Source organism: Podarcis tiliguerta (assembly GCF_965153285.1).
Source record: "Podarcis tiliguerta genome assembly, chromosome: 8".
Taxonomy (NCBI): Eukaryota; Metazoa; Chordata; class Lepidosauria; order Squamata; family Lacertidae; genus Podarcis; species Podarcis tiliguerta.
In genome coordinates, this window is record NC_139541.1 from 79,869,288 (window position 1) to 79,893,351 (window position 24,064).

The 24,064-nt window shown below is 50.4% G+C and overlaps 1 protein-coding gene across 1 annotated transcript in view; it reads right to left on the bottom strand.

The window, feature by feature from the left end:
- Positions 1–1,131: 1,131 nt before the first annotated feature.
- LOC310683496 (uncharacterized protein) overlaps positions 1,132–24,064 on the bottom strand; it is a gene marked incomplete at its 5' end in the record, with an annotated part of 58,799 nt that continues 35,866 nt past the window's right edge. The window contains 9 exons of the mRNA XM_083453430.1: positions 1,132–2,510; positions 4,622–4,763; positions 7,608–7,784; positions 10,375–10,421; positions 12,249–12,362; positions 14,836–14,949; positions 17,594–17,728; positions 21,211–21,330; positions 23,641–23,771. Coding sequence (XP_083309556.1) covers positions 2,149–2,510; positions 4,622–4,763; positions 7,608–7,784; positions 10,375–10,421; positions 12,249–12,362; positions 14,836–14,949; positions 17,594–17,728; positions 21,211–21,330; positions 23,641–23,771 — 1,342 coding nt within the window. The 3' untranslated portion in view covers positions 1,132–2,148. The remainder of the gene's footprint in view (positions 2,511–4,621; positions 4,764–7,607; positions 7,785–10,374; positions 10,422–12,248; positions 12,363–14,835; positions 14,950–17,593; positions 17,729–21,210; positions 21,331–23,640; positions 23,772–24,064) is intronic.

The window sequence follows — 24,064 nt, forward strand, 5'->3', positions numbered from 1 at the left end:
CAGGCCAGGAGAGGCAAGTCACCAGAGGATCGGGGCTGCCCTATGCCTCGGGGCAGATAAAAGCCAGCCGGTCCAGTCCCAGGTTGCGGCAGCAACATTGTTGGTAGCCTGTTCCTGCCTGCATCCTGTCCTGCTCTTCTGCCAGAGTTCCTGACCTCACCCGACTCCCTGCCTTGGACCCCGCTTCAGCTTTGACGGACAGCCTCCATACCGCACCATCGACCTTGGACCTCGCCGCACGGTTAGCCCTTGGGACCAGCACAGCCAGAGGCAATGGGCAAGATGGCGTCGCCCTGTTCTGCGTACAGAATCCAACCAGACTGATGGGCGGCTCTGATTTCAACACCAGGTTGGCATCTTCCACCACATCTGAAGGTCATCAAGCTAGCTTAGGAGGTGGCGAGTCAGCTAGCTTAGGGGAGTTGAGTGTTGGGGTGTGTTTGTGTGGAGAAACTGCTGCCACCCCTTGCTAACTGCCGCCTGAGGCAGCTGCTCACTCAGACTAATGGTAGGGCTGGCCTTCGCTTTCCCCTCCGCAACTCTGCAAACTTACACTGTCTTCTGCAACAGAAACCACAGCGGGCATCTCCTAATGTGGAGCAGCTTCTACACCCCATCATGCACTAGGACCAACACCCCAGCTCATTTGGAAATTAAGTTTTTAGTCTCAGTTTAGACCACCGGACCCTCCCCTTCACGGCTGTGGAGCTGGCCAGGGTGCAGGGGCAGCTGTCAAGACGCTAGACCCAGAACTCACCAGCTGCTGTTTCCAGAGGCTAGGAAAATTCTCGAGGACGGAAAGTCTCGCACCAAATAGCTCTTAAGCATGATGGACCAAAACTGGGCCTTCCAGACGTTCACTACACTACAGCCCCCATCATCCCTGACCAACGGCCACACTGGCTGGAGCGGATGGGAGTTGTAGTCCAGTAACACCCAGAGGACCACAGGTTAGCCCATCCCTGGCTTGAAACATCCAGGAGCACAGAGGCACTAGATTTAGGGTGGGGGGACAGCGTGCCCACCCCCACAGGAACATCCTCTGAGTCACCTGACAAGCTCTTATAGGCAGAAAAGATGAACTCTGATCTGATCCAGGAAGGAAGGTCTTAGCTTTGATGCCCCGTGTAGGGCCTTCGACGGGCTTCTCCTTGGCCCATTTGCCACCCCTCCCAGCAGGGCCGGGCCCATCATGACGCTCGATGAGGCAGTTGCCTCAGGCGGCAGGCTGTGATGGGTGGCAGATCTAGCCCTCCAAGGAGTGTGGCACTCGCTGCTTCCTGCGCTTTTTGTCAACACCAGCCCCCTCTGCCTGCTTTTCGGGGGTCTCCATTCTTCTCCCCTGCTGCCTTCCCGGGTCCTCCTCCAGTCCCCTCAGGCAGAGGAGGAAGCAAGGGCTAGCATTTCCTGTTTTCCCTCATAACAAAATGGCCGGCAGTTGTCAGCAACGCTTGGCCACAAGGCAATCTTCCGCCCCGGCCCCCCTGCACTCCATAATGTTGCTTTCCGGACCATGTAGCCAATCGGTGGCTAGGTCCAGATGGGCGCGGCCCAGCTCCTCCAATCCCTTCTCGCCATTCAAATTACACAGACACACCCCTTTAACCCCTTCGGAAGCAGAAGCAAGGCAAGGTGACTTTTCATCATCCTCCAGCCAACCTGGACTCTTTGAGTCCGGCAGCGGAGCCAAAATCCTCCCGGCTTCCATATTGCCTTTGCCAGACTAAAGTTTGGAGGGACGGCTTTCCTCGCATCCAGAGAACTAATCTCCCCAACCGACCCCCCTTTAAGGAGTGGGGTCGTCATCCGGTGACCCAACCTGTTGGGCTTCCGCCTGCCAGCACACGTGTTTCACAGAAGCTGCTCCTCACTGCCCTAAAGTGAAAGGCAGACAGGAACCCTGGAATCCAAGTCAGAAATACAGCAGCGCTGGGCAAGTGTGGACGGACTCCTACTACAAAAGGCTTGATTGGTCAGGAAGGTGCTTTGGGGGTCGCACACCCCACTTTTTTCCGGGGGGCAGTGCCACTGGGCTCTTTAGCCCCTGGTCGCAGTGCTGACGGAGTCCTCCTCTGCGGGTCCAATTCCCCCCTCCGCCTTTTTAATTTTTTTGCACACAGCTGAAACACCGTCCCCTCTCCGGCAGGGTCAGAGCAGAGGCCTTGGCAAGGCTGGGGCGGCGTTCAGCCGGTTCAGTTTGGCCCTCTCCTCGTTGGAGATGTCTGTCTTTGGGAGCCCGCAGGACGGGCGCGTTCCTGGGGGTCGCCCCGCCTTGGCCGTGGCCTCCTCCTCCCCGGGCCCCTGCTCGGCGTCGCCGTGGGTGAAGTTGCGGATCAAGTGGACGGCGTCGGGCTGCAGGCTGTTGTTGGTGGCGGGTTCCGGTGCGGCTGGAGGAGTCCCCCGGGATTTGCGGTGGATCCACAGCGCCAGGAGGACCAAGGTGGGGACTGCCAGGACGAGCAGGGCAGCCAGCGGCAGCAGCACATAGAGGATTGTTGTGTTGGCGGCGCCTGGAAGGGAGAGGAGGATGAATGAGGCCTTGGGAAACGGGGGAAAAACAGGCATTCCCAACCTGGTCTTTCGGACTACCACTCCCATCATCCTCGGTCAGGCAGCGTGGCTGATGGGAGTTGTAGTCTGGAGGGCTCCGGCTTGAGGAAGGGGGTCCCAAATCACCCCAGGGCTCTGTAAGCAGAGCAGGAGGCTCCAGGTTCAGTCCTAGGCCTCTCCAGGGATGGGAAAGATGTTTTGCTGGACTACAACTCCCATAACCGCCTGAAGAGGAAACGGGGCTTGGTGAGCTGGGAGAGTGTGTGGCAGAGAGCAGTCCAGAAGCAGAGGCTGGAGAGGAGCAGGCTGGTGAGGAAACCAGAAAGTCCCACCCCCTCCTGAAGGAATGGGTTTCTGTGCAGTCAAACTGACTCAACCCCCCCCCCCTTTTAAAGAGCACTCTAAAATGCATAAAACTTGAGCTGTTGAGCAAATGCATAACAAGGACACAGCTGTATAAACAAACTCTCTCCTTTATCAGTCACGGCAAGGGATGACCTTGACTGTACCAGTAGAACAGAGAAGACATGTCTGTGCCTTATCTTATGTCCTGACCACAAAAGACGCACAGACCTAAGTCCGGGAACAACGCCAGAGCGTGTTCTCGAAGATGACAACCTCTTCCTCCAAGATAAGAGTAGGAAGAGGAAGATCCTTTTATGGTCAGAAGTACGGGAAGGAATACCCTGATGGGAGGTTTTGCTTCTGCACATGAGTCTGGCAAACTGCTCTGAGCTGAAGCATTCCGTCCTCACCCACCCTAGAATGTTTAGTTCACATTGAGTTCATGAAACATCGTACCCTGACCTGTTCTTAATGCATGGTTGACCACATCTATGGAATGCGACGGTTATGCCCTTTTAAGTTTTGCTATATCAATCACTAGTAATAGTTTAATAAGGAGGTTTTCATACCTGTAATTCTGTGTTCTCTTTCCCAACCTTTAATCTATTGATGATTAATGCCTATATGCAACCCTTGCATATGATTTGTGTCAACCAATCAGCAACAAGCACATATGTGGCAATGCTGTAATATTCAATAAAAGGGACTCTCCGAGACATGCTCGAGAGATGCCTCCCATATGACACGTGTCACTCGTCTGTCATTTATTTCAACCCAACAATACCCCTACTGGGCCTTTGAGAGCAAGAACCTGCGTACATAGGCTGACGTGGTTGGAGTCCTGGGGAAGGAGGGAGAGGGTGCCTGGAGGATATATATATTGCATGTAATCTCTGATTTCTTTGGACTTGCTGTGGACTCACCACGCAAGTGCCTTCTGCTATCCGGAGAGCAGAATAAACTCTTTCCTTGAACCAACCTCGGTGTCATTTGACTTCCTTCCTCCTGTCCCGTAGCAACGCAGACCCAATCGGTGAACTCCAGTAAGGCTACACTTCTTCAACAAGCTTCCCTCCTGCCTGGTCTCCCAGGACCAGAAGAGGCATGAAATACGCCGTCTCCTTTTGCTTGGAGAGGAGGGGACATAGCCTGCTGTGGGAAGGCAGGGACTTTCAGCCTTGGCAACTGATTCATGGGCCCAAACCTACCAGGGTGAGTTGCTGTGCTCCTTAGGCCTGACACTCAACCAAGGCTGTGCAGATCGTTGGTTTTTTGGCTAATAAACGGTTAACTCCAACTTCGAATGGTGTGATTTACTGCTGGCTTGCTCTTCGACACTTTGTTTGTGGGTTCAACGTGGCCCTCCGGGCTTCTCTATGCGGCCCCTCAGGGCTTTCCCCAGGCCTGCCCCTCACCAGCCTCACTTTGCAACCTTCATTGGGCTGGAATGTGCCCTTGAACCCTGACAGTGCTTGTTCAGAGGACAGGGGGGGGGTGTATACAAGCGGCAGCCATTGTTGAACTCCCCTATAGCAGCGTTCCCCAACCTTGGGCCTCCAGCTGTTTTTGGACTACAACTCCCATCATCCCTCGCTAACAAGACCAGTGGTCAAGGATGATGGGAGTTGTAGTCCAAAAACAGCTGGAGGCCCAAGGTTAGGGAACACTGCCCTATGGCACTCTGACAGCGTTACCTTGGGCCCCGCCAGCAGCCCCTGGCACCTACCTTGGCACACGCCGTCGAGGCAGGCCTCTCGCAGCTGCCGGCAAGCAGCGCCTTCGGGGCAAGAGCAGACGTAGCTGCCCTCGCTGCCCACGCAGGAAGCGTTGTCGGGACATGGGCTCGAGGAGCAGGGATCCACAAAGACCTGCCGGATCCAAATAACAAGGTCACAAATTGGTTGCGGAGGGGTGGAGAGGGGGCTGCAACCGGGTGGGGCAAAAATGTTCCAGATCGCCGGAGGTGGTTGTAAAGACTCCACTCTTCTCTCCCCCCCCCCCGAAAAGGCACAATTTGCACAGGCAACATTCTGCGATGCATACATCACTCAAAGTGAGCGCATCTGCATGCATTTTGCATAACATATTCAACTTTGTGAATGCACTGCACGAAAACATAGGTTCTGGAAAGCAAGCCTTATGAGGAAGCTGGGACTGTTTAGCCTGGAGAAGACGGAGAGGTGATATGATAATACAGGGAAGTTGTTTAATGTTTGATGTTTTATTATGCTTTTATATATGTTGGAAGCCGCCCAGAATGGCTGGGGAAACCCAGTCAGGTGGGCGGGGTATAAACAGTAAAAATATTATTACGGTGGTACCTCAGGTTACATAGGCTTCAGGTTAAAGACTCCGCTAACCCATAAATAGTGCTTCAGGTTAAGAACTTTGCTTCAGGATAAGAACAGAAATTGGGCTCCGGCGGCATGGCAGCAGCAGGAGGCCCCATTAGCTAAAGTGGTGCTTCAGGTTAAGAACAGTTTCAGGTTAAATATGGACCTCCGGAACGAATTAAGTACTTAACCTGAGGTACCACTGTATTATTATTATTATTATCATTATTATTATTATTATTACAGTGGACGCTCGGGTTGCAAACGTGAGCCGTGTGGGAGGCACGTTCACAACCCACAGAGCTGCATCTGTGCACGTGCGGGTCGTGATTCGGCGCTTCTGCGCATGCGCAAAGTGCGAATTAGCACCTCTGCACATGCGCGAGCACCGAAAGCTGGAAGTAAACTGTTCTGGTACTTCCGGGTTCAGTGCGGTGCGCAACCCGAAAACGCACAACCTGAAGCGTCTATAACCCAAGGTATGACTGTATTATTACAATGGTACCTCAGGTTAAGTACTTAATTCGTTCCGGAGGTCCATGCTCAACCTGAAACTGTTCTTAACATGAAGCACCACTTTAGCTAATGGGGCCTCCCGCTGCCGCCGCACCACCGAAGCACAATTTCTGTTCTCATCCTGAAGCAAAGTTCTTAACCTGAGGTACTATTTCTGGGTTAGCGGAGTCTGTAACCTGAAGCGTATGTAATCTGAAGCGTATGTTACCCGAGGTACCACTGTAGTATTATTATTATTATTATTACGGCCATTTCAATCCAAAGGGCTTTCACATGGAAGATGTGTTTTCCACTGCCCTGAACCAATAGATTCCAACCACAAGAAAGGAAATTCAGAGTAAACATCAGGAAGAACTTCCTGACAGAAAGAGCTGTTAGACAGCAGGCTCCCTCGGGAGGTGATGGATTCTCTTTCCTTGGAGCTTTTAAGCACAGGTTGGGTGGCCATCTGCCATGGACAGTCTAGCTGAGATTCCTGCATTGCAGGGGGTTGGGCTGGATGACCCTGGGGGTCCCTTCCATCTCTGCAATTCTATGAAGGCACAGGGGATCGCGCTCAGTTTTTGAGGCTTCACGGAAAACAACACCCAGATTAATGCGAAAGATCAGCGCAGCACTGTCTCGACACCCTTGCCCTGTGATCCTTTTAGGAACTGAAGAGTTTTAGTTTGGTGCTTTGACCTTGGCTCACAGAAGCCCCATCAACCCCAGGACCAGAAGACAATTACCTCGCAGCGACCAATGTGCTGCCATCTACCTTATTGCAGGGCAGATTCGAGGGTAAACCATACGTGGAACGAGTCTGCCCCTGCGGCTTGATGGAGGTAGAAACTGTAGAAACTGGAAGAATGGCAGATGAAGGTGATGGACTATATGGAATTGGCGGAAATGACCAGCAGAATCCGAGACCAGGGAGAAGAGTTGGTGGAAGAAGATTGGAAGAAATTTAAAGACTATCTACAGAAATATTGCAAAATTAATGAATGTTAGAATGATGTTGGATTGAGGTTAAGGGGCTTTTAGTAATAATGTTATGAAGGAATATGCAAAAAATGGATTGTTAACAGGTGAAAATTTAAAGCTATAATATATTAAGACCAAGATAAGGATAAAGGTAAAGAGGGAAAGGATTTGCTGAATAAATAAACTGAACTTGAATACAAAGAGGGGAGGTGGGGGGAGGTCCGGGAAACAAGCAAATGCAAGATATGTCATGAAAGATTGAACTGTTTTTAACTGTTTTTTATTTTTGAATTTTTCTTTTTTCTTTTTGTGATGTTATGGATAATCTTAATAAAATATTAATAAAATAAAAAAAGAAACTGTCTCTCATGTCTTGTTACGCTGCCGTTTCTACGGGGATATACGCTCGGTATTTATCACTCCTGTTATACAAAAATCTCCAAACGGGTCCGAACTTCAATGTCTAAAACTCCTGGTAGAGGAAAAGGATCTAGAGATCACGCTAAGGGTGGCCAAATTCTGTGCGACTGCCTTAAAACTTAGGGAACAAGCTGTACTACCAAAATGGTGATGATGATGATGATAATAATAATAATAATAATAATAATAATAATAATAATAATAATTTATTTATACCCTGCCCATCTGGCTGAGTTTCCCCAGCCACTCTGGGCAGCTTCCGATCGAGTTAAAAACAATACAGCATTAAAGGTTTTAAATGTCAATTTTAGGTTATATTTTAGTGATCAAGATTTAACATATATTTTTAACTGCCACTATAACTGTCTCTGTTATACCCAATTGCAATTCAATGTATTCCTGTTGTGTTTTATGATTTTCCTGATATTGTAAGTGAGCCGGAACTGGTCTGTGACCCTAATAATAAAATTCATTCAGTACCTCACAGCGGCTGCCACTAAGCCCAGGAGGGCAGTTGCAAAGAAAGGTCTTGTTTTCCATCTCCTGGCATTGCCCTCCGTGCAGGCAGGGGGCGCCACCGCAGGCGCTCAGCTCCGTCTCGCACTCTGCGCCTGTGTAGCCCTCCTGGCAGGTGCAGACGTGCCTTCCGCCTTTCACCTGATGGGAACAGAGAGGAGGAGGAGAGAGACAGGAACTGGCGTTAGCGAGTGGTTGAGTTCCGTAGGGAGGGGTATTGTGGAACACAGGAAGGGGCATAGGAATCGTGGCGTCATAACAGATGGCAGCTAACAGATTGAGATTGAACCCTGACAAGACAGAAGTACTCTTTTTGGGGAACAGGAGGCAGGCAGGTGTGGAGGACTCCCTGGTCCTGAATGGGGTAACTGTGCCCCTGAAGGACCAGGTGCGCAGCCTGGGAGTCATTTTGGACTCACAGGTGTCCATGGAGGCGCAGGTCAATTCTGTGTCCAGGGCAGCTGTCGACCAGCTCCATCTGGTACGTAGGCTGAGACCCTCCCTGCCCGCAGACTGTCTTGTCAGAGTGGTGCATGCTCTGGTTATCTCCTGCTTGGACTACTGCAGTGCACTCTACGTGGGGCTACCTTTGAAGGTGACCTGGAAACTGCAACTAATCCAGAATGCGGCAGCTAGACTGGTGACTGGGGGCAGCCTCCGAGACCACATAACACCAGTCTTGAAAGACCTACATTGGCTCCCTTTACGTTTCTGAGCACAATTCAAAGTGTTGGTGCTGACCTTTAAAGCCCTAAACGGCCTCAAAGGCCCAGTATACCTGAAGGAGCGTCTCCACCCCCATCGTTCTGCCCAGTCACTGAGGTCCAGCGCCGAGAAGAAGAAGAAGAAGAGTTTAGATTTGATATCCTGCCTTTCACTCCCTTTAAGGAGTCTCAAAGCATTCTCCTTTCCCTTCTTCCCCCACAAGAAACACTCTGTGAGGTGAGTGGGGCTGAGAGACTTCAAGGAAGTGTGACTGGCCCAAGGTCACCCAGCAGCTGCATGTGGAGGAGCGGAGACACGAACCCGGTTCCCCAGATTACGAGTCCACCGCTCTTAACCACTACACCACACTGGCTCTCAGAGAAGCCAAGTTACAGGGAACCAGGCAGAGGGTCTTCTCGGTAGTGGCACCTGCCCTGTGGAACACCCTCCCACAAGATGTAAAAGAGAACAACGACTACCAGACTTTTAGAAGACATCTGAAGGCAGCCCTCTTTAGGGAAGCTTTTAATGTTTAACAGACCACTGTATTTTAATACTTTGTTGGAAGCCGTCCAGAGTTGCTGGGGAAGTCCAGCCAGATGGGCAGGGTATAAATAAATTATTATTATTATTATTATTATTATTATTATTATTATTATTATTGAGTTGTTGAGTTGGAAGGGACCCAAGGGTCATCCAGACCAACTCCCTGCAATGCAGGAATAATGCAAATGGGCTAAAGAGGATCCCGTTAAACGAAATTGCGGACAACTCACAGATGAACTTGCACAAAGGGAAACTGGCCCCCCAAATATTGCTAAACCACAACCCTTGTCATCCAGCTGATTGGCCACGCTGGGTTGAGCTTGTGGGATCTGCAGTCAAAGAGGTTCCCCATACCAGAACGAATAATAATAATAATAATAATAATAATAATAATAATTTATTATTTATACCCCGCCCATCTGGCTGGGTTTCCCCAGCCACTCTGGGCGGCTTCCAACAGAACACTAAAATACAATAACGTATTAAACATTAAAAGCTTCCCTAAACAGGGCTGCCTTCAGATGTCTTCTAAAAGTTTGGTAGTTATTTTTCTCCTTGACATCTGGTGGGAGGGCGCTCCACAAGAGAAGGCCCTCTGCCTGGTTCCCTGTAACCTCGCTTCTCGCAATGTGGGAACTGCCAGAAGGCCCTCAGCACTGGACCTCAGTGTCTGGGCTGAACAATGGGGGTGGAAACACTCCTTCAGGTATACTGAACTGAGGCCATTTAGGGCTTTAAAGGTCAGCACCAATACTTTGAATTGTGCGTGGAAAAGATAAATTTTTATTTATATTCCGCCCTCCCCAGACGAAGCCGGGCTCAGAGCGGCTAACAACAATAAAAGTAACACAGCATTCTAAAACCAATTCATTCGAAAATCAATTCAAAATCAAATTAATGGCAACCATTGGGCTAGAGTTCTGTGAGTGGAAGTCTTCCTCCAGGCAGACGTCAGGCCCACAGAAAGATCATGGGCTGGCAGATATCACGGATCTAGAATACCTAAGCTACTTTATACTGAGGCAACCCATCTACTACATATTTTGGAAAGTTTCCATCCTGTCTGTTCTCTATAGGTTCGGCCGTCTCTTGATATCTCGTTGCCAAAGTCGGCACAAGGGTTCCTGGGGGGTTGGCGGGGAGGCAATCTGTGGCTCTGTTTGGACGCCATGTTGAATCAAGATGGCGGGCCAAACTGGGCCTGACACTCAGCCCGGTCTGTGGAGATGGTGTTTTCGCTAGCAAAGAGCTAAATCCGCCTTTGAACTTTGTGATTACTGGCTGGTGGGCTTCTGCGGCAGCAGGGCAGTGGTCCCAAGAAAGCCGGCAAGGCTGAGAGGATGAAAATAACCTGGCGGGAAGTCTCTGCCAGCACAGAGTTGGGTGGATTTCTCAGGGTAGCATCCCTAAAATGGCAGCCCCCAATTCTTGCTTTTGAAAATTTTCTCTTTCAATCCGACCTGAGCACCCACACACTTACCTGGCAGGTGCCTCCATTGCGACATCGTCTGCGGCAAGAGTTTTCTCCTATTTGGGAATAAGGGGGTAAAGTAGAGAATGGGTGTGTGATCACTGAAGTTCTAAGCAGTTCCCGTGAGAGAAATACACTATTTATTTAAAACAGTGGTTCCCAATGGGTGCTTTCACATAATCCATTTAGGGGTTCTATGGCACAATTCACATAACAAAAACTACCATAGAGATACCGTATTTTTCGCCCTATAGGACGCATTTCCCCCCTCCAAAAATGAAGGGGAAATGTGTGTGCGTCCTATGGGGCGAATGCAGGCTTTCGCTGAAGCCTGGAGAGCGAGAGGGGTCGGTGCGCACCGACCCCTCTCGCTCTCCAGCCTCCAAACCAGGTCTCCGCAAGAGGTGGGAGAGCTGCGCAACCCCGAACCCTGGAGCTCGCTGAGCTCAGCGCCCCCAGGCTTTGGGCTTCGTGTGGCTCTCTACAAGCTGTGGGAGAGCTGTGCGAAGTCGCGAAGCTCTCCCACCTCTTGCGGAGACCTGGTTTGGAGGCTGGCGGTGGGGAGAAGCGCACTTCTCCCCAGCCCCACAAGCTCGGGGGACAGTGGGGAGGCGGAGTGCGCCGTCCCGCTATTCCCCGACCTGGTTTGGAGGCTGGTGGTGGGGAAAGCAGCGCTTCTCCCCATCGCCAGCCCCACAAGCTCGGGGGACAGCGGGGAGGCGGAGTGCGCCTTCCCACTGTTCCCTGACCTGGTTCTTCCAGCCCCGCACCTGGCGGAGAAATAATTTTTTTTCTTTATTTCCCCCCAAAAAAACTAGGTGCGTCCTATGGGCCAGTGCGTCCTATGGGGCGAAAAATACGGTATCAAAATTTTCAAAAGTAAAGGGGTCCATGGCTTGACTTTCGAAAAACAGCTGGTCCGCAGTACTTCGCTAAATTGGGAATCACTGGTTTAAGACATTTCTTTACCCCTTGATTATTCCCCTTTCTCAGCGGTGTACATAAAAAACTATCTATGGAAAACAGGCCAATAAAACAGTAAACATTTTATCCGTAAAACCAAACACCACCTTAAAATGTCTGCCGGAACGAGAAAGTCGTACATCATATCCGCACTATGCATTGAAAGTGCATCCAGTGCAGAGTTAAAGCATGTGGCTTTCCTCAAAGAATTCTGGGAACTGTAGTTTTCCCCTCGCAGAGCCACAATTTGTGGCACCCTTAACAAACTACAGTTCCTTGATTCCTTGGTGGGGGAGTCATGGGTTTTAAATGTGCGTGGGGTGTGCTTTAAATCGGTGGTGTGGATCTGCCCTCAGTCATGCGCCTGATGTTCAGGAAGGAAGCCAAGCAGATTGCAAAAGGCCAGGACGGTTTTCAGCTGAGCTGTCTGGCTCGAAAGCAGCAGTGTTCAACTTCCGGTCTACAAATCCACCTTATGACACCTCCATCCCCGCTTTATCCAAACCTCTACTGTTGCTTAAAACCGTCATTTTAACACCTGCCTTCTCTTTTGCTCCCCTCCTATACCCTGACGTGATGCAAATCCAGAATTGTGATGTGGCATCCCCAGTCCTCCAAAGGCGGCTGCGTGACGACAGCCTTACAGTTCTATGTCTATAGGAAGATAGCTGCCTGGTTCAGAATCTCACCAGTCACCCATCCAGGGCTCTATTCTCTCATCTGATTGGACAAAGGTCTCTCTGAGGTCTCAGGCACCGGTCTCCCCCTAGCCTTGCTAAGGTGTGGGTGTGTTCTTATCACTGAGTAACAGCCCTTCTCCTTGCTACGGGTACAAATTGCAGTGCGCCAGCCAGATTAAGGCTTACTTTGCCCCCACTTCTGAATGCATTTCGCACCCTACTGGGGTCCCCCGTCCTTACTGATATTGCAGTTTGTTCCAGTCCAGCCATCCAGACAGTCACAGAAATAGCCCCCGATGAGGTTTTTGCACCCACGCGCGTGGAGACATGGGTTCTTCTGGCATTCGTTCACATCTGGAAACAAGAACATGGGAAACACCAAGCCAAATCAGAGCAAAGGTCCACCCAGGACAGCACCAACAGCTTCCAACAGTGATCAGCCAGATTTCTCTAGGAAGCAGGGGCGCGATGGCCTAAGGGTTGCCTCTCGCTGGTTGTACCCAGCCACTAGAGATATAATACTCCTGTAAATGGAGTTCAGCCTAAGTATGTGACTAAAACCCAAACGCACCCTTCCTCCAGCAATGTGCGCGGTCTGATTTGTAAAGCCATCTAAAAAGAGTGTATTTTGTGGCAACTGTAAATCACACCAGTTACCGTATTTTTTGCTCTATAAGACTCACTTTTTCCCTCCTAAAAAGTAAGGGGAAATGTGTGTGCGTCTTATGGAGCGAATGTAGGCTGTGCAGCTATCACAGAAGCCAGAACAGCAAGAGGGATTGCTGCTTTCACTGTGCAGCGATCCCTCTTGTTCTGGCTTCTGAGACTCAGAATATTTTTTTTCTTGTTTTCCTCCTCCAAAAACACGGTGCGTCTTGTGGTCTGGTGCGTCTTATAGAGCGAAAAATACGGTAATCAACAGGGCAGCCGTCAGGGTTCAGAACCTCATGCTTGGACAGAAGTCATGCCCAGGGACTCCAGACTAGCTGACTCAGGAGAAAAACCAAAGAGATTACGCCACTTTGCAAGTATCTGGCCTCACAGTTACAAGAAAAACCTGAAACCAACACAGAAAGCGCCTGGTATCAGCACAGGATTTAGGGCAGTGCAGGTGGCCGAGTCGAGGGGGTGTAAAATTGAAAAGATCCATAATGGGGAAAGATCCATTTGGGGGCGCCCAATTTTGGCCTTGCACAGGGCGCCACATTACGAAAGATTACCAAAAGCTGCCCCTGTTAAAAGGCTGAAAGCTCCCGGTTTTTCACCTCCCCTAGGTGGCAGTTCTACTGTGGAGCAGCGGAATGAGCACAAACATTCTAACATCCGAGGAGGAAGAAGTCCCAGCCTTCCAGAATGCTGAAAACAGGGCAGGGGCGGCGAGGGAAAGAGGGGTGTTGATTTGGGGACAGGAAAGAAAAGGAAAATCACACGGGACCAGTTGGGAGGGCAAGGAGGTGGAATGCTGGGAAGAACGGAGACGTCTTTCCCATAGGGTTTAGTGGTGTGTCGCGCCAGGGCGCCGGCCTCTCAGGGGCACCCCAGCGAGTGAGGGAGCTGCGTGGCTTTGCCAGCGGCCTCCCCTTTCCCTGCACCCTAACCATATGGCTGGCGGGTGTGCAGCTTACCACCCAAGCCTCCGCGGGAGGAGAGCGATTCCTGCAGAGGCTTAGGATGGAAGCTGCGCCCCGCTAACTACCGTATTTTTCGCTCCATAAGACGCCCTTTTTTCCTCCTAAAAAGTAAGGGGAAATGTCTGTGCATCTCATGCAGCGAATGCGTAGTCCCTGGAGCCAAATTGCCCAAGGGCGAAAAGCAGATCATGCTTTTTTATAAAGAAAGGGGGAAGGGGGTGTTGAAAGGAAGCCACTGAGCAGCTGATCAGCAAGCGATCAGGAGGGAGATAAGGGACACTAGTGACAAAGGAGGCTGCCTGGGAGGGGGGAGGTAAAAGCACATGGATCCTCAGGATTTTTGCAGTGGGTCACCCCAAATTCACCATCAGATCACATAGCATGTCCATGGCTACAGCCTGCACCAAAAAATAATAATGCATCCACTGTTTTGTGGGGCCGCAATGGCACAAACACGTGGTTACAAAGCACGGATCCACATGGATTCTCAGGATTTTTGCATTGGGCTACCCGAAGTAAAGGTAAAGGGACCCCTGACCATTAGGTCCAGTCGTGACCGACTCTGGGGTTGCGGCGCTCATCTCGCTTTTTTGGCCGAGGGAGCCGGCATACAGCTTCCGGGTCATGTGGCCAGCATGACTAAGCCGCTTCTGGCGAACCAGAGCAGCGCACGGAAACGCCGTTTACCTATTTATCTACTTGCACTTTGACGTGCTTTCGAACTGCTAGGTTTGTAGGAGCAGGGACCAAGCAACGGGAGCTCACCCTGTCACGGGGATTCAAACCGCCAACCTTCTGATCGGCAAGTCCTAGGCTCTGTGGTTTAATCCACAGCCCCACCCTGGGCTACCCCAAACTCTCCATCAAATCACATATCATGTCCGTGGCCACAGCATGAACTACAAAAATCATACATCCACTTTCGTTCAGAATATATTCTTTTCTTGTTCTCTAAAAACTAGGTGCATCTTATGGTCAGATGCATCTTATGGAGCGAAAGATACGGTATATGGCTGGCAGTGCGCAGCTCCCCCCCCCCCAATCCGTGGTAATTTGGGGGCACTGGGCAGATATTTGCACCCCGGCACTGCATCTGCTAAAGACGGCCCTGGGGAAGAGGGGGGTGATGTAACACAAGGAGGAAGGAGCAACTCTGGACCACAGAACGTCAGGCAACGAAGGGCAAAAATCCTCACCGATCTGGCAGGTCTTTCCTGTCCACTGGGGAGGGCAGAGGCACTTGAAGCCGTCAGGGAGGTCCTTGCAAGTCCCGCCATGGCTGCAGGGCTGGGAGAGGCAGTCGGTCACCTCTAGAGGTCAGCAAAACAATGCACTGCGGTTAGGAGGATCCGGCAACAGAGGCAGAGGGAAATCCCAGCGCCTTAATAATCCCTTAACTTTACAGCCATCTAACGACAGTGGAATTAACGCAGCGCCCGGTGGTTTGCAAAACTGCGCTTCTGCTAGCAGTCACGGCAACCTGAACCTAATTTGTCTCAGGAAAAGAACAGAGATGTCGCTTTTTAAGGTTTCTGGCTTACAGAGTTACAGAGTTGGGGGAAATGAAACCACACAGAAAGAGTGCGTGTGGAATTGCCGTATTTTTTGCTCTAGAAGACTCACTTTTTCCTTCCTAAAAAGTAAGGGGAAATGTGTGTGCGTCTTATGGAGCGAATGCAGGCTGCGCAGCTATCCCAGAAGCCAGAACAGCAAGAGGGATCGCTGCTTTCACTTCGCAGCGATCCCTCTTGCTGTTCTGGCTTCTGAGATTCAGAATAATTTTTTTCTTGTTTTGCTCCTCCAAAAACTAGGTGCGTCTTGTGGTCTGGTGCGTCTTATAAAGCAAAAATACGGTAAATGAATTATAGAAGAGTTAGAAGGGACCCCAAGGCTCATCTAGTCCAGGGGTCAGCAACCTTTTTCAGCCTTCCCTCAGACCATGTGGAGGGCCGGACTATATTTTGGATTAAAAAAAGAACGAACTCCTATGCCCCACAAATATCCCAGAGATGCATTTTAAATAAAAGCACACATTCTACTCATGTAAAAACACCAGGCAGGCCCCACAAATAACCTAGAGATGCACTTTAAATAAAAGGACACATTCTACTCATGTAAAAACCCACACTGATTCCCGGACCATCCACAGGCCTGATTGAGAAGGCGATTGAGCCGGATCTGGCCCCCAGGCCTTAGTTTCCCCACCCCTGAGATTCTAGTCCAATCCCCTGCAATGCAGGAATCTCAACTGAAGCATCTGCGGTAGATAACCATCCATGCTTGTCAGCCCAGCCCAGCCATCACCAATCGGGTGTCCTCCAGCTGCTCTGAACTACAACTCCCATCCCACACTGGGGCTGATGGGAGTTGTAGTCCAAAACAGCTGGGGGAAGGTCTCAGTCGGCTTGGTTTTTGTTGGTTTTGCTGCAATAGCCCAAACATGGCTATTCCACTGGAACAAATTAATACCAGTTTAGCATTTACTGCAGCTTTGAAGTTCCCAAACTTCAGCTGTCTTTCTTTGTCTCCTTTGGAAACACCTTGGGCAGCCCAATTCCCCGAATCTGAAATCCAAAAAACCTCTGACTCCTTTGCACTTTAAAAGGTAGTCTATATTTTTGACGAAGTTTAGAATTTCTGGGGCCTATCTTTGGACTGTGTCTCATTTTTAAGCATCCATGTGTGTCCCCAAAACTCATCAGTCCTCCACTCCCCCCAAAAAGTGGGAGGAGGTCATCCCGTTAGCTGCGAGTACTGATGTTTGAAACATCAACATTTTATTTTTATTTTATTTATTTCTTAAACATCCAGTTGGCATATAGTCTATCAGCAAAATTAACTCGATGCAAAGTCGAATTTTGCATAACTTGGGTCAGAACCTCCATAAAGGAGAAAATATAAGTAAGAAAAACACCAAAAAAGGAAAATGCGAGGGAAAATAGGAAACACTTCTTCATCCAGTTGAGGTTCCCTTTCTACTCGGTGGAAAAATTGAACTCACATTAGGCTTGCGGAATAAATGATTAAGTATGCTTGGTCTTCTGAAATTCATGTCCATTTATTAAAAGGTCTGAACTCAGTAAAAGATCGACGTTTAATAAGCATTTCCCATTCAGATTTAAAATTTGCAAAGCTAAGTGCTCAAACACGTCATACGCATCCCTCCTCAAAAACACGCACACACTTTCACCAAAGCAGAAATTTGTGCATTTCCAACTTTGAAAAACTTTACACCTGTTGCCAAAGTTTGCAAGTGAGAGTGCTAACACTCTATTTCCTTCCTCGTAAGTAAACACCATCATTTGTTTATTTTTTTTAAATGTCCCTAAGACCTTAAGACTGTTAAGATTGGTAAACGCAAACATCACATTGGTGACAGCAGCCACGAAATTAAAAGACGCCTGCTTCTTGGGAGAAAAGCAATGACAAACCTAGACAGCATCTTAAAAAGCAGAGACATCACCTTGCCAACAAAGGTCTGTATACTTAAAGCTATGGTTTTCGCAGTAGTGATGTATGGAAGTGAGAGCTGAACCATAAAGAAGGCTGATCGCCGAAGAATGGATGCTTTTGAATTCTGGTGCTGGAGGAGACTCTTGAGAGTCCCATGGACTGCAAGAAGATCAAACCTCTCCATTCTGAAGGAAATCAGCCCTGAGTGCTCACTGGAAGGACAGATCCGGAAGCTGAGGCTCTAATACTTTGGCCACCTCATGAGAAGAGAAGACTCCCTGGGAAAGACCCTGATGTTGGGAAAGATGGAGGGCACAAGGAGAAGGGGACGACAGAGGACGAGATGGTGGGACAGTGTTCTCAAAGCTACCAGCATGAGTTTGACCAAACTGCGGGAGGCAGTGGAAGACAGGAGTGCCTGGCGTGCTCTGGTCCAGGGGGTCACGAAGAGTTGGACACGACTAAACGACTGAACAACAACAACAACAAGAAGCCACTTACCGTGCTGACACAACTCCCCGCTCCATCCTGGGGGGCACACACACCGGAAACCGGGTGAGGTGTTGAGGCACGTTCCGCCGTTGGCACAGAGCTCAGGAGCGCAAGTTAATTCGGCAACGGGTAACGGAAGGAGAGCTGGCATCGGGGAGACACGGGAAAGAGAAGGCACAAGGCTGTTTTACAAACGGGCCTGCCCCAAAGCTGCTAGTCCACAGTAAGGTCTGCTAGCTGGCCCTCCCCTTCATGCTTACGACCGCCCTGGGCTGGGCATTAGAAAGAAAAAAAGACCCCACTCTCATGAAGTTCTTCTGTTCGCCTGGAAATTATCCTGAGAAACAGTTTCTATTCAAGTGCGATTTTGGTTTTAAACACAGTGTAAGGTAGTCTCTAGGACATGGGTGGCGCTGTGGGTTAAACCACAGAGCCTAGGGCTTGCCGACCAGAAGGTCGGTGGTTCAATTCCCCGCGACGGGGTGAGCTCCCGTTGCTCGGTCCCTGCTCCTGCCAACCTAGCAGTTCGAAAGCACACCAGTGCAAGTAGATAAATAGGTACTGCTCTGGTGGGAAGGTAAACGGCGTTTCCGTGCGCTACTCTGGTTCGCCAGAAGCGGCTTAGTCATGCTGGCCACATGACCCGGACGCTGTACGCTGGCTCCCTCGGCCAGTAAAGCGAGATGAGTGCTGCAACCCCAGAGTCGGTCACGACTGGACCTAATGGTCAGGGGTCCCTTTACCTTTAAGGTAGTATCTGTGGGAGTATATTGTATTCAATTATGGGGTATAAGACTTTTTAGGAGGCTAACCAGGCTGGGATAGATGGGATAGCAGGCTTGTTGGTTTCTGAATGTCTGACGTAGATTGTTCTGTATAGGACAATGACAATAAAGATTATCATATCGTATTGTATCCTCACCTCGCCAAAGGCAATCAGGCAGGCAGTGCAGAGCTTCATGCTCCAGCACCAGGGGGGGGGGAGAGCAGGCAGGGGCGGGGCTGGCACGCATCCCAGGGGCGTGGCACGTGTCCTGGGGGCGTGGCACGACGCTTGTGGGAGCGTGGCACCCAGCGCGGGCAGGGGGGCAGCCGCGATGGCACCCCACCGGGATCGCGCCGCCGGGGCCAGTGCTCTCTTCCCGCACTCCTCTTCCTCCGCCAGTGTAGGCAGGTGGCTCGGAAAGCGAGCCTTCCCAGCTTCTCCAAGCCCCTATTTGACCGCTGTATCCCACCCAATTTTCAGAGCTGGCGCAAAATGGACGAGGGAGACACAGGTCTCTTCTCCCAGCCTGGATTGGAAAAAGAACCCTCCTCCCTTTATGACCTCTGCTTCTCCTCCTGGAGCAAAGAGTGGAGTCATTTTCCATGCCCAGACTATCATTCCGCCCAGTTCTCTGCTAACAGACCAGCTTCTGATTTCCAGGCCCTCGCATCGCACAGCTGAGAAAACATTTCTGAAGCAAGACGGGGGAAAAGGAGGAGATTTTGTCCCATCCCAAAATGCCAAGGCACTTCCTGGCTGCAGCTAAAAATTAATCATCTTTTTTGGGAGCCAAGGACAACCTAGATATACAAGCGACCCCACCAAGTAGAATGCATTGCAAGATTATATTTTATGTGCCATGTTTCTAGCTCAGACTTTCTCCACAGAGCTGAAGATGGCATAGATAGGAAGTGGGGGCACCTCTTTTTGCGGTAAATATTTATTTCTTAGAAGGTGAAATTTTAAACTGATTACCTGATTAGTCAAATAAACATTCTAGGCCTACTTATAAGTCAGGTGACTCCTAGGTTGCGTGGAGGTTTTTTCACAGAATCAAGTGGTATATGAGTTTTGCGAAAGATATAAAAAATAAATAAACGACATTAGTATATTTGGAAATAAGTTTATATATAGCTCCCGGTTAGGTCACTTTGTTTCCTTGGGTGCTAACAAGGTACCAGTATTTCAGTCAGAAAGTTAGCTGGTTTGTGTTTTTGTTTGGTAATTTTAAGATGTCTGCTGTATTTGCCCTCTTTTGTTAGTTACTTTGATTGTTTTGTGGTACGTATATTTTGGGAAGTGCAATTTGTATCGCATCCCTGCCCTGAGGCTTTTATGATGATGGGGAGGTTAGAAATGTGCTTTATAACAAATGGGGGCACCTCATTCAGTTAGCTCGCTGGCTGAGTGGGGGTAGGGACCAGTGGCGTAGCGTGGGGGTTGCAGAGGGGGCCGGCCGCACCGGGCGCAACATCGGGGGGGGGGCGCTCGCACTCGCAGCTCTCTGCCCCTACCTGGCTCACTCACTCTCTCTCACTGCAGTGCTGGCTGTGCGAATCGGATCCGAGCCGCCGGGTCGCCGCCCACTGTGGAGGGGAGGGTGCCAGGCGTGCGGTGCGGAGAGAGAGAGAGGGACTATCTGGGGGAGGGACAGTGCAGCGGGGGGGGGCGCAAATTACTTGCCTTGCCCCGGGTTAGGGGGCGCAAATTACTTGCCTTGCCCCGGGTGCTGACAACCCACGCTACGCCACTGGTAGGGACCCCTGCCACCCGTATTCAACTCTGACACCCAACCACTTTGCTAGTTTAGTTCATTTGATTCTACTTTGGTTTATTTCTGTTTAGTTAGAAAAGAGCACGTAAAAGTACAAGTTTAAATCAATATGTAACGGTACAGAAGACGCTTGGGTTGTGAACGTGATCCGTGTGGGATGCACATTCGCAAGCCACAGCGTTCGCAAGCCACAGCTGCGCATCTGCACACGCGCGGTTTGCGATTCGGCTCTCCTGCGCATGCGCAAAGCGTGATTTAGCACTTCTGCACATGCGTAATCGCAGAAACCCGGAAGTAACCCATTCCGGTACTTCTGGGTTTCGGCAGTCCGTAACCTGAAAAAACGCAACCTTAAGTGTCTGTAACCCAAGATAAAGGTAAAGGGTCCCCTGACCATTAGGTCCAGTCGTGACCAACTCGGGGGTTGCGGCACTCATCTCGCTTTATTGGCCGAGGGAGCCGGCGTTCAGCTTCCGGGTCATGTGGCCAGCATGACTAAGCCGCTTCTGGCGAGCCAGAGCAGCGCACGGAAACGCCGTTTACCTTCCCGCCAGAGCGGTACCTATTTATCTACTTGCACTTTGACGTGCTTTCAAACTGCTAGGTTGGCAGGAGCAGGGACTGAGCATAGGGAGCTCACCCCGTTGCGGGGATTCGAACCACCAACCTTCTGATCGGCAAGTCCTAGGCTCTGTGGTTTAACCCACAGCGCCACCCGCATCCCTAGATATGACTGTATAATTATTTAAGGTTGTTATTATTATTATCATCATCATCATCACTATTACCTTTTCTTTGTACGTGTATTTAAGATTGTGTATGATATCAGGGACTTCAATTAATAACAATATAAAAGTGGGGGGAAAGGAAGTGGCCAATGAGGTGCCCTGAAGATGGACTACAACTCCCATCATCCCTGACCGGCTGCGGCCAATGGGAGTTGGACTCCTAAGCATTGGGAGGACTATACCTGTAGCACACCAAAATAGAACACAGTACAGCATTGCAAAGGATTATGGGAGAGACCCTGGGAGGCAACTGTCCTGGAGGGGCTTTTCTCGCCCGACATTTCGAGTCGCCACTCACCTTCCTCGCAGTTCCGGCCATGGAATCCATCAGGACAAAGGCACTCGTACTCGTTCGGCTCGTTGTTTGCACAAGTGCCGCCGTTTTTGCACGGACGGTGAGACCCGCAGTAGTTCAGATCTGGGCAGGGAGGAAAGCTCAGGTGATTCCTTGGTTCCAGTGAGTTTCCATCTCTCCATCATGAGGTCCAGCGCCGAGGGCCTTCTGGCGGTTCCCTCATTGCGAGAAGCAAAGCTACAGGGAACCAGGCAGAGGGCCTTCTCGGTGGTGGCGCCCGCCCTGTGGTACGCCCTCCCACCAGATGTCAAGGAAATAAACAACTACCTGACATTTAGAAGACATCTGAAGGCAGCCCTCTTTAGGGAAGCTTTTAATGTTTGATGTATTACAGTATTTTAATATTTTTTTGGGAAGCCACCCAGAGTGGCTGAGGAAACCCAGCCAGATGGGCGGGGTACAAATAATAAATTATTATTATTATTATTATCATCGCTGTAAAGGGACTCCTGACCATTAGGTCCAGTCGTGGCCAACTCTGGGGTTGTGGCGCTCATCTCGCTTTACTGGCCGAGGGAGCCGGCGTACAGCTTCCGGGTCATGTGGCCAGCATGACTAAGCCGCTTCTGGCGAACCAGAGCAGCGCACGGAAACGCCGTTTACCTTCCCACTGGAGCGGTACCTATTTATCTACTTGCACTTTGACTTGCTTCCGAACTGCTAGGTTGGCAGGAGCAGGGACCGAGCAACGGGAGCTCACCCCGTCGCGGGGATTCGAACCGCCGACCTTCTGATCGGCAAGTCCTAGGCTCTGTGGTTTAACCCTCAGTGCCACCCGTGTCCCATCTTGTGCTTTGATTTACTAAGTATCCCCAGTCTATTGGCACGTATGAAGGGCACTTCTATATATCTGACAGCGGCCTTGCTATCAATAACGTTTATGAAGGATTTGCTGGAGAGTACCAGCTAGTTTATCAGCAAAATGACAACTGCGTGCTTCAATTCTTCCTTAATATACCTGTTTCAGGTTCAGGACGCACACATATCTGGGTGTACATCACACTAGGGATTGTCATGCTTTGGCTGCTGTGTTGCATAATTACCGTATTTTTCGCCCTATAGGACGCACTTTTTCCCCTCCTAAAATGAAGGGGAAATGTGTGTGCGTCCTATGGGGCGAATGCTTTCGCTGAAGCCTGGAGAGCGAGAGGCATCGGTGCGCACCGACCCCTCCCGCTCTCCAGGCTCCAGGAAGCTATCCGCAAGCCTTGCACACCCGGGGGGAGTTCCCCCGGGCGCGCAAGGCTTGCAGGCGGCAGCCTGCAGCGCGGAGGACGGGGCGCCCTCCGGAGGACGCCCCGTGATTCACGCAGGTGTCCGCAAGCCTTGCGTGCCCGGGGGAACTCCCCCCGAGAGCGCAAGGCTTGCGGGTGGCAGCCTGCAGCGCGGAGCACAGGGCGCCCTCCGGAGGACGCCCCTTGCTTCGCGCAGGTGTCCGCAGCCTGCCGCCCGGCGCGTGGGGCGCCCTGAAGCAGAGCGCCCCTCGCGCCAGGCAGACATCGGCCAGCCCCACAAGCTGGGGGGAAAGCGGGGAGGCGCAGTGCTGCCATCCCACTGTTCCCCGACCTGGTTTTGGGGGGGAAATAAAGGGAAATTTTTTTCCCTTTATTTCCCCCCCCCCCCAAAAAAAAGTAGGTGCGTCCTATTGGACGGAGCGTCCTATGGGACGAAAAATACTGTAGTTTAGAAAAACTAAAGAGAAGAAACCCCAATTTAACCTTGCCGCTCAGCAAATGGACCTCTGCTCCTTGGATCATCAGAGGTACAAGAAAAGTAGGAGAGGCCCATCCAGCAGAGAAAATGGCGACTCTCTTATCCCTAGAAACAAAAACTTCGCAATGTGTGGCTTCAGCGCAGAAGCTGCAGGATCTTGACCTCTCTGGGTCTTAGAAGTATTTATTGTTGGGGGTTTTTGTATCTTTAGTGTACAGATCTTACTGTGGTTTATGTGGAAATTGTTCAGTTTGGTTGAGTATTTAATATTTAATGTATTGTTTATGACCAATTTTGTTATGTTGTAGTATTTTTTCGTTTTGTAAGCTGCCTTGAGCAGGGTTTGAACTGTGCAAAGGCGGCATACAAATAAAAGTATTTATGTATGTATCTACTTGTTTGGGCCTGACTCTGCTCCCCTCTCTGGCTTACCATCGCCAGGCTTACTGGAGACAAATTTAGTGACCGATTTCCAAGTGCAACACAAAATAATTTAAAACAAAGGACCCTGTCAGTAGAAGATGAAAAGCGTTGGCAAAGTAGCCCAGAGGTTGAGTTCAACAAGAGTCATAGAGTAGCCTGGGGAAAATTCCAGACTGGCCAATTTTCAATAGAAGCCAAGCCTCTATTGAGCATGCTCCAAGTGGGGGGGGGGCTCACCTTTGTTGCAGAGGATGCCCCCCCAGTTGGTCTCACAGTCACACTTCCAAGGCTCGGTGCAGCTGCCATGAACGCAGCCTGGGAATAGAATGCACTCGTCGCAGAGTTGACCGGTCCACCCGTAGTGGCACCTGGGAGGAGGAAGGGGAAAGCTCAGAGCTGGTTCAGCACAGTGGTTATGAGCGGGAGATGTGAGCCAGCCAGCCAGCTCTAATCTGAGCGGAGAGATGGCCTCATCACGCAGTTATGGGCTTCATCGTTTTAAATGTATAACGCTAGTCTCACTTGAGAGCATCTTTTTTTAAAATACAGTGGTACCTCGTGTTAAGTACTTAATTCATTCCGAATGTCTGTTCTTAACCTGAAACTGTTCTTAACCTGAAGCACCACTTTAGCTAATGGGGCCTCCTGCTGCTGCTGCGCC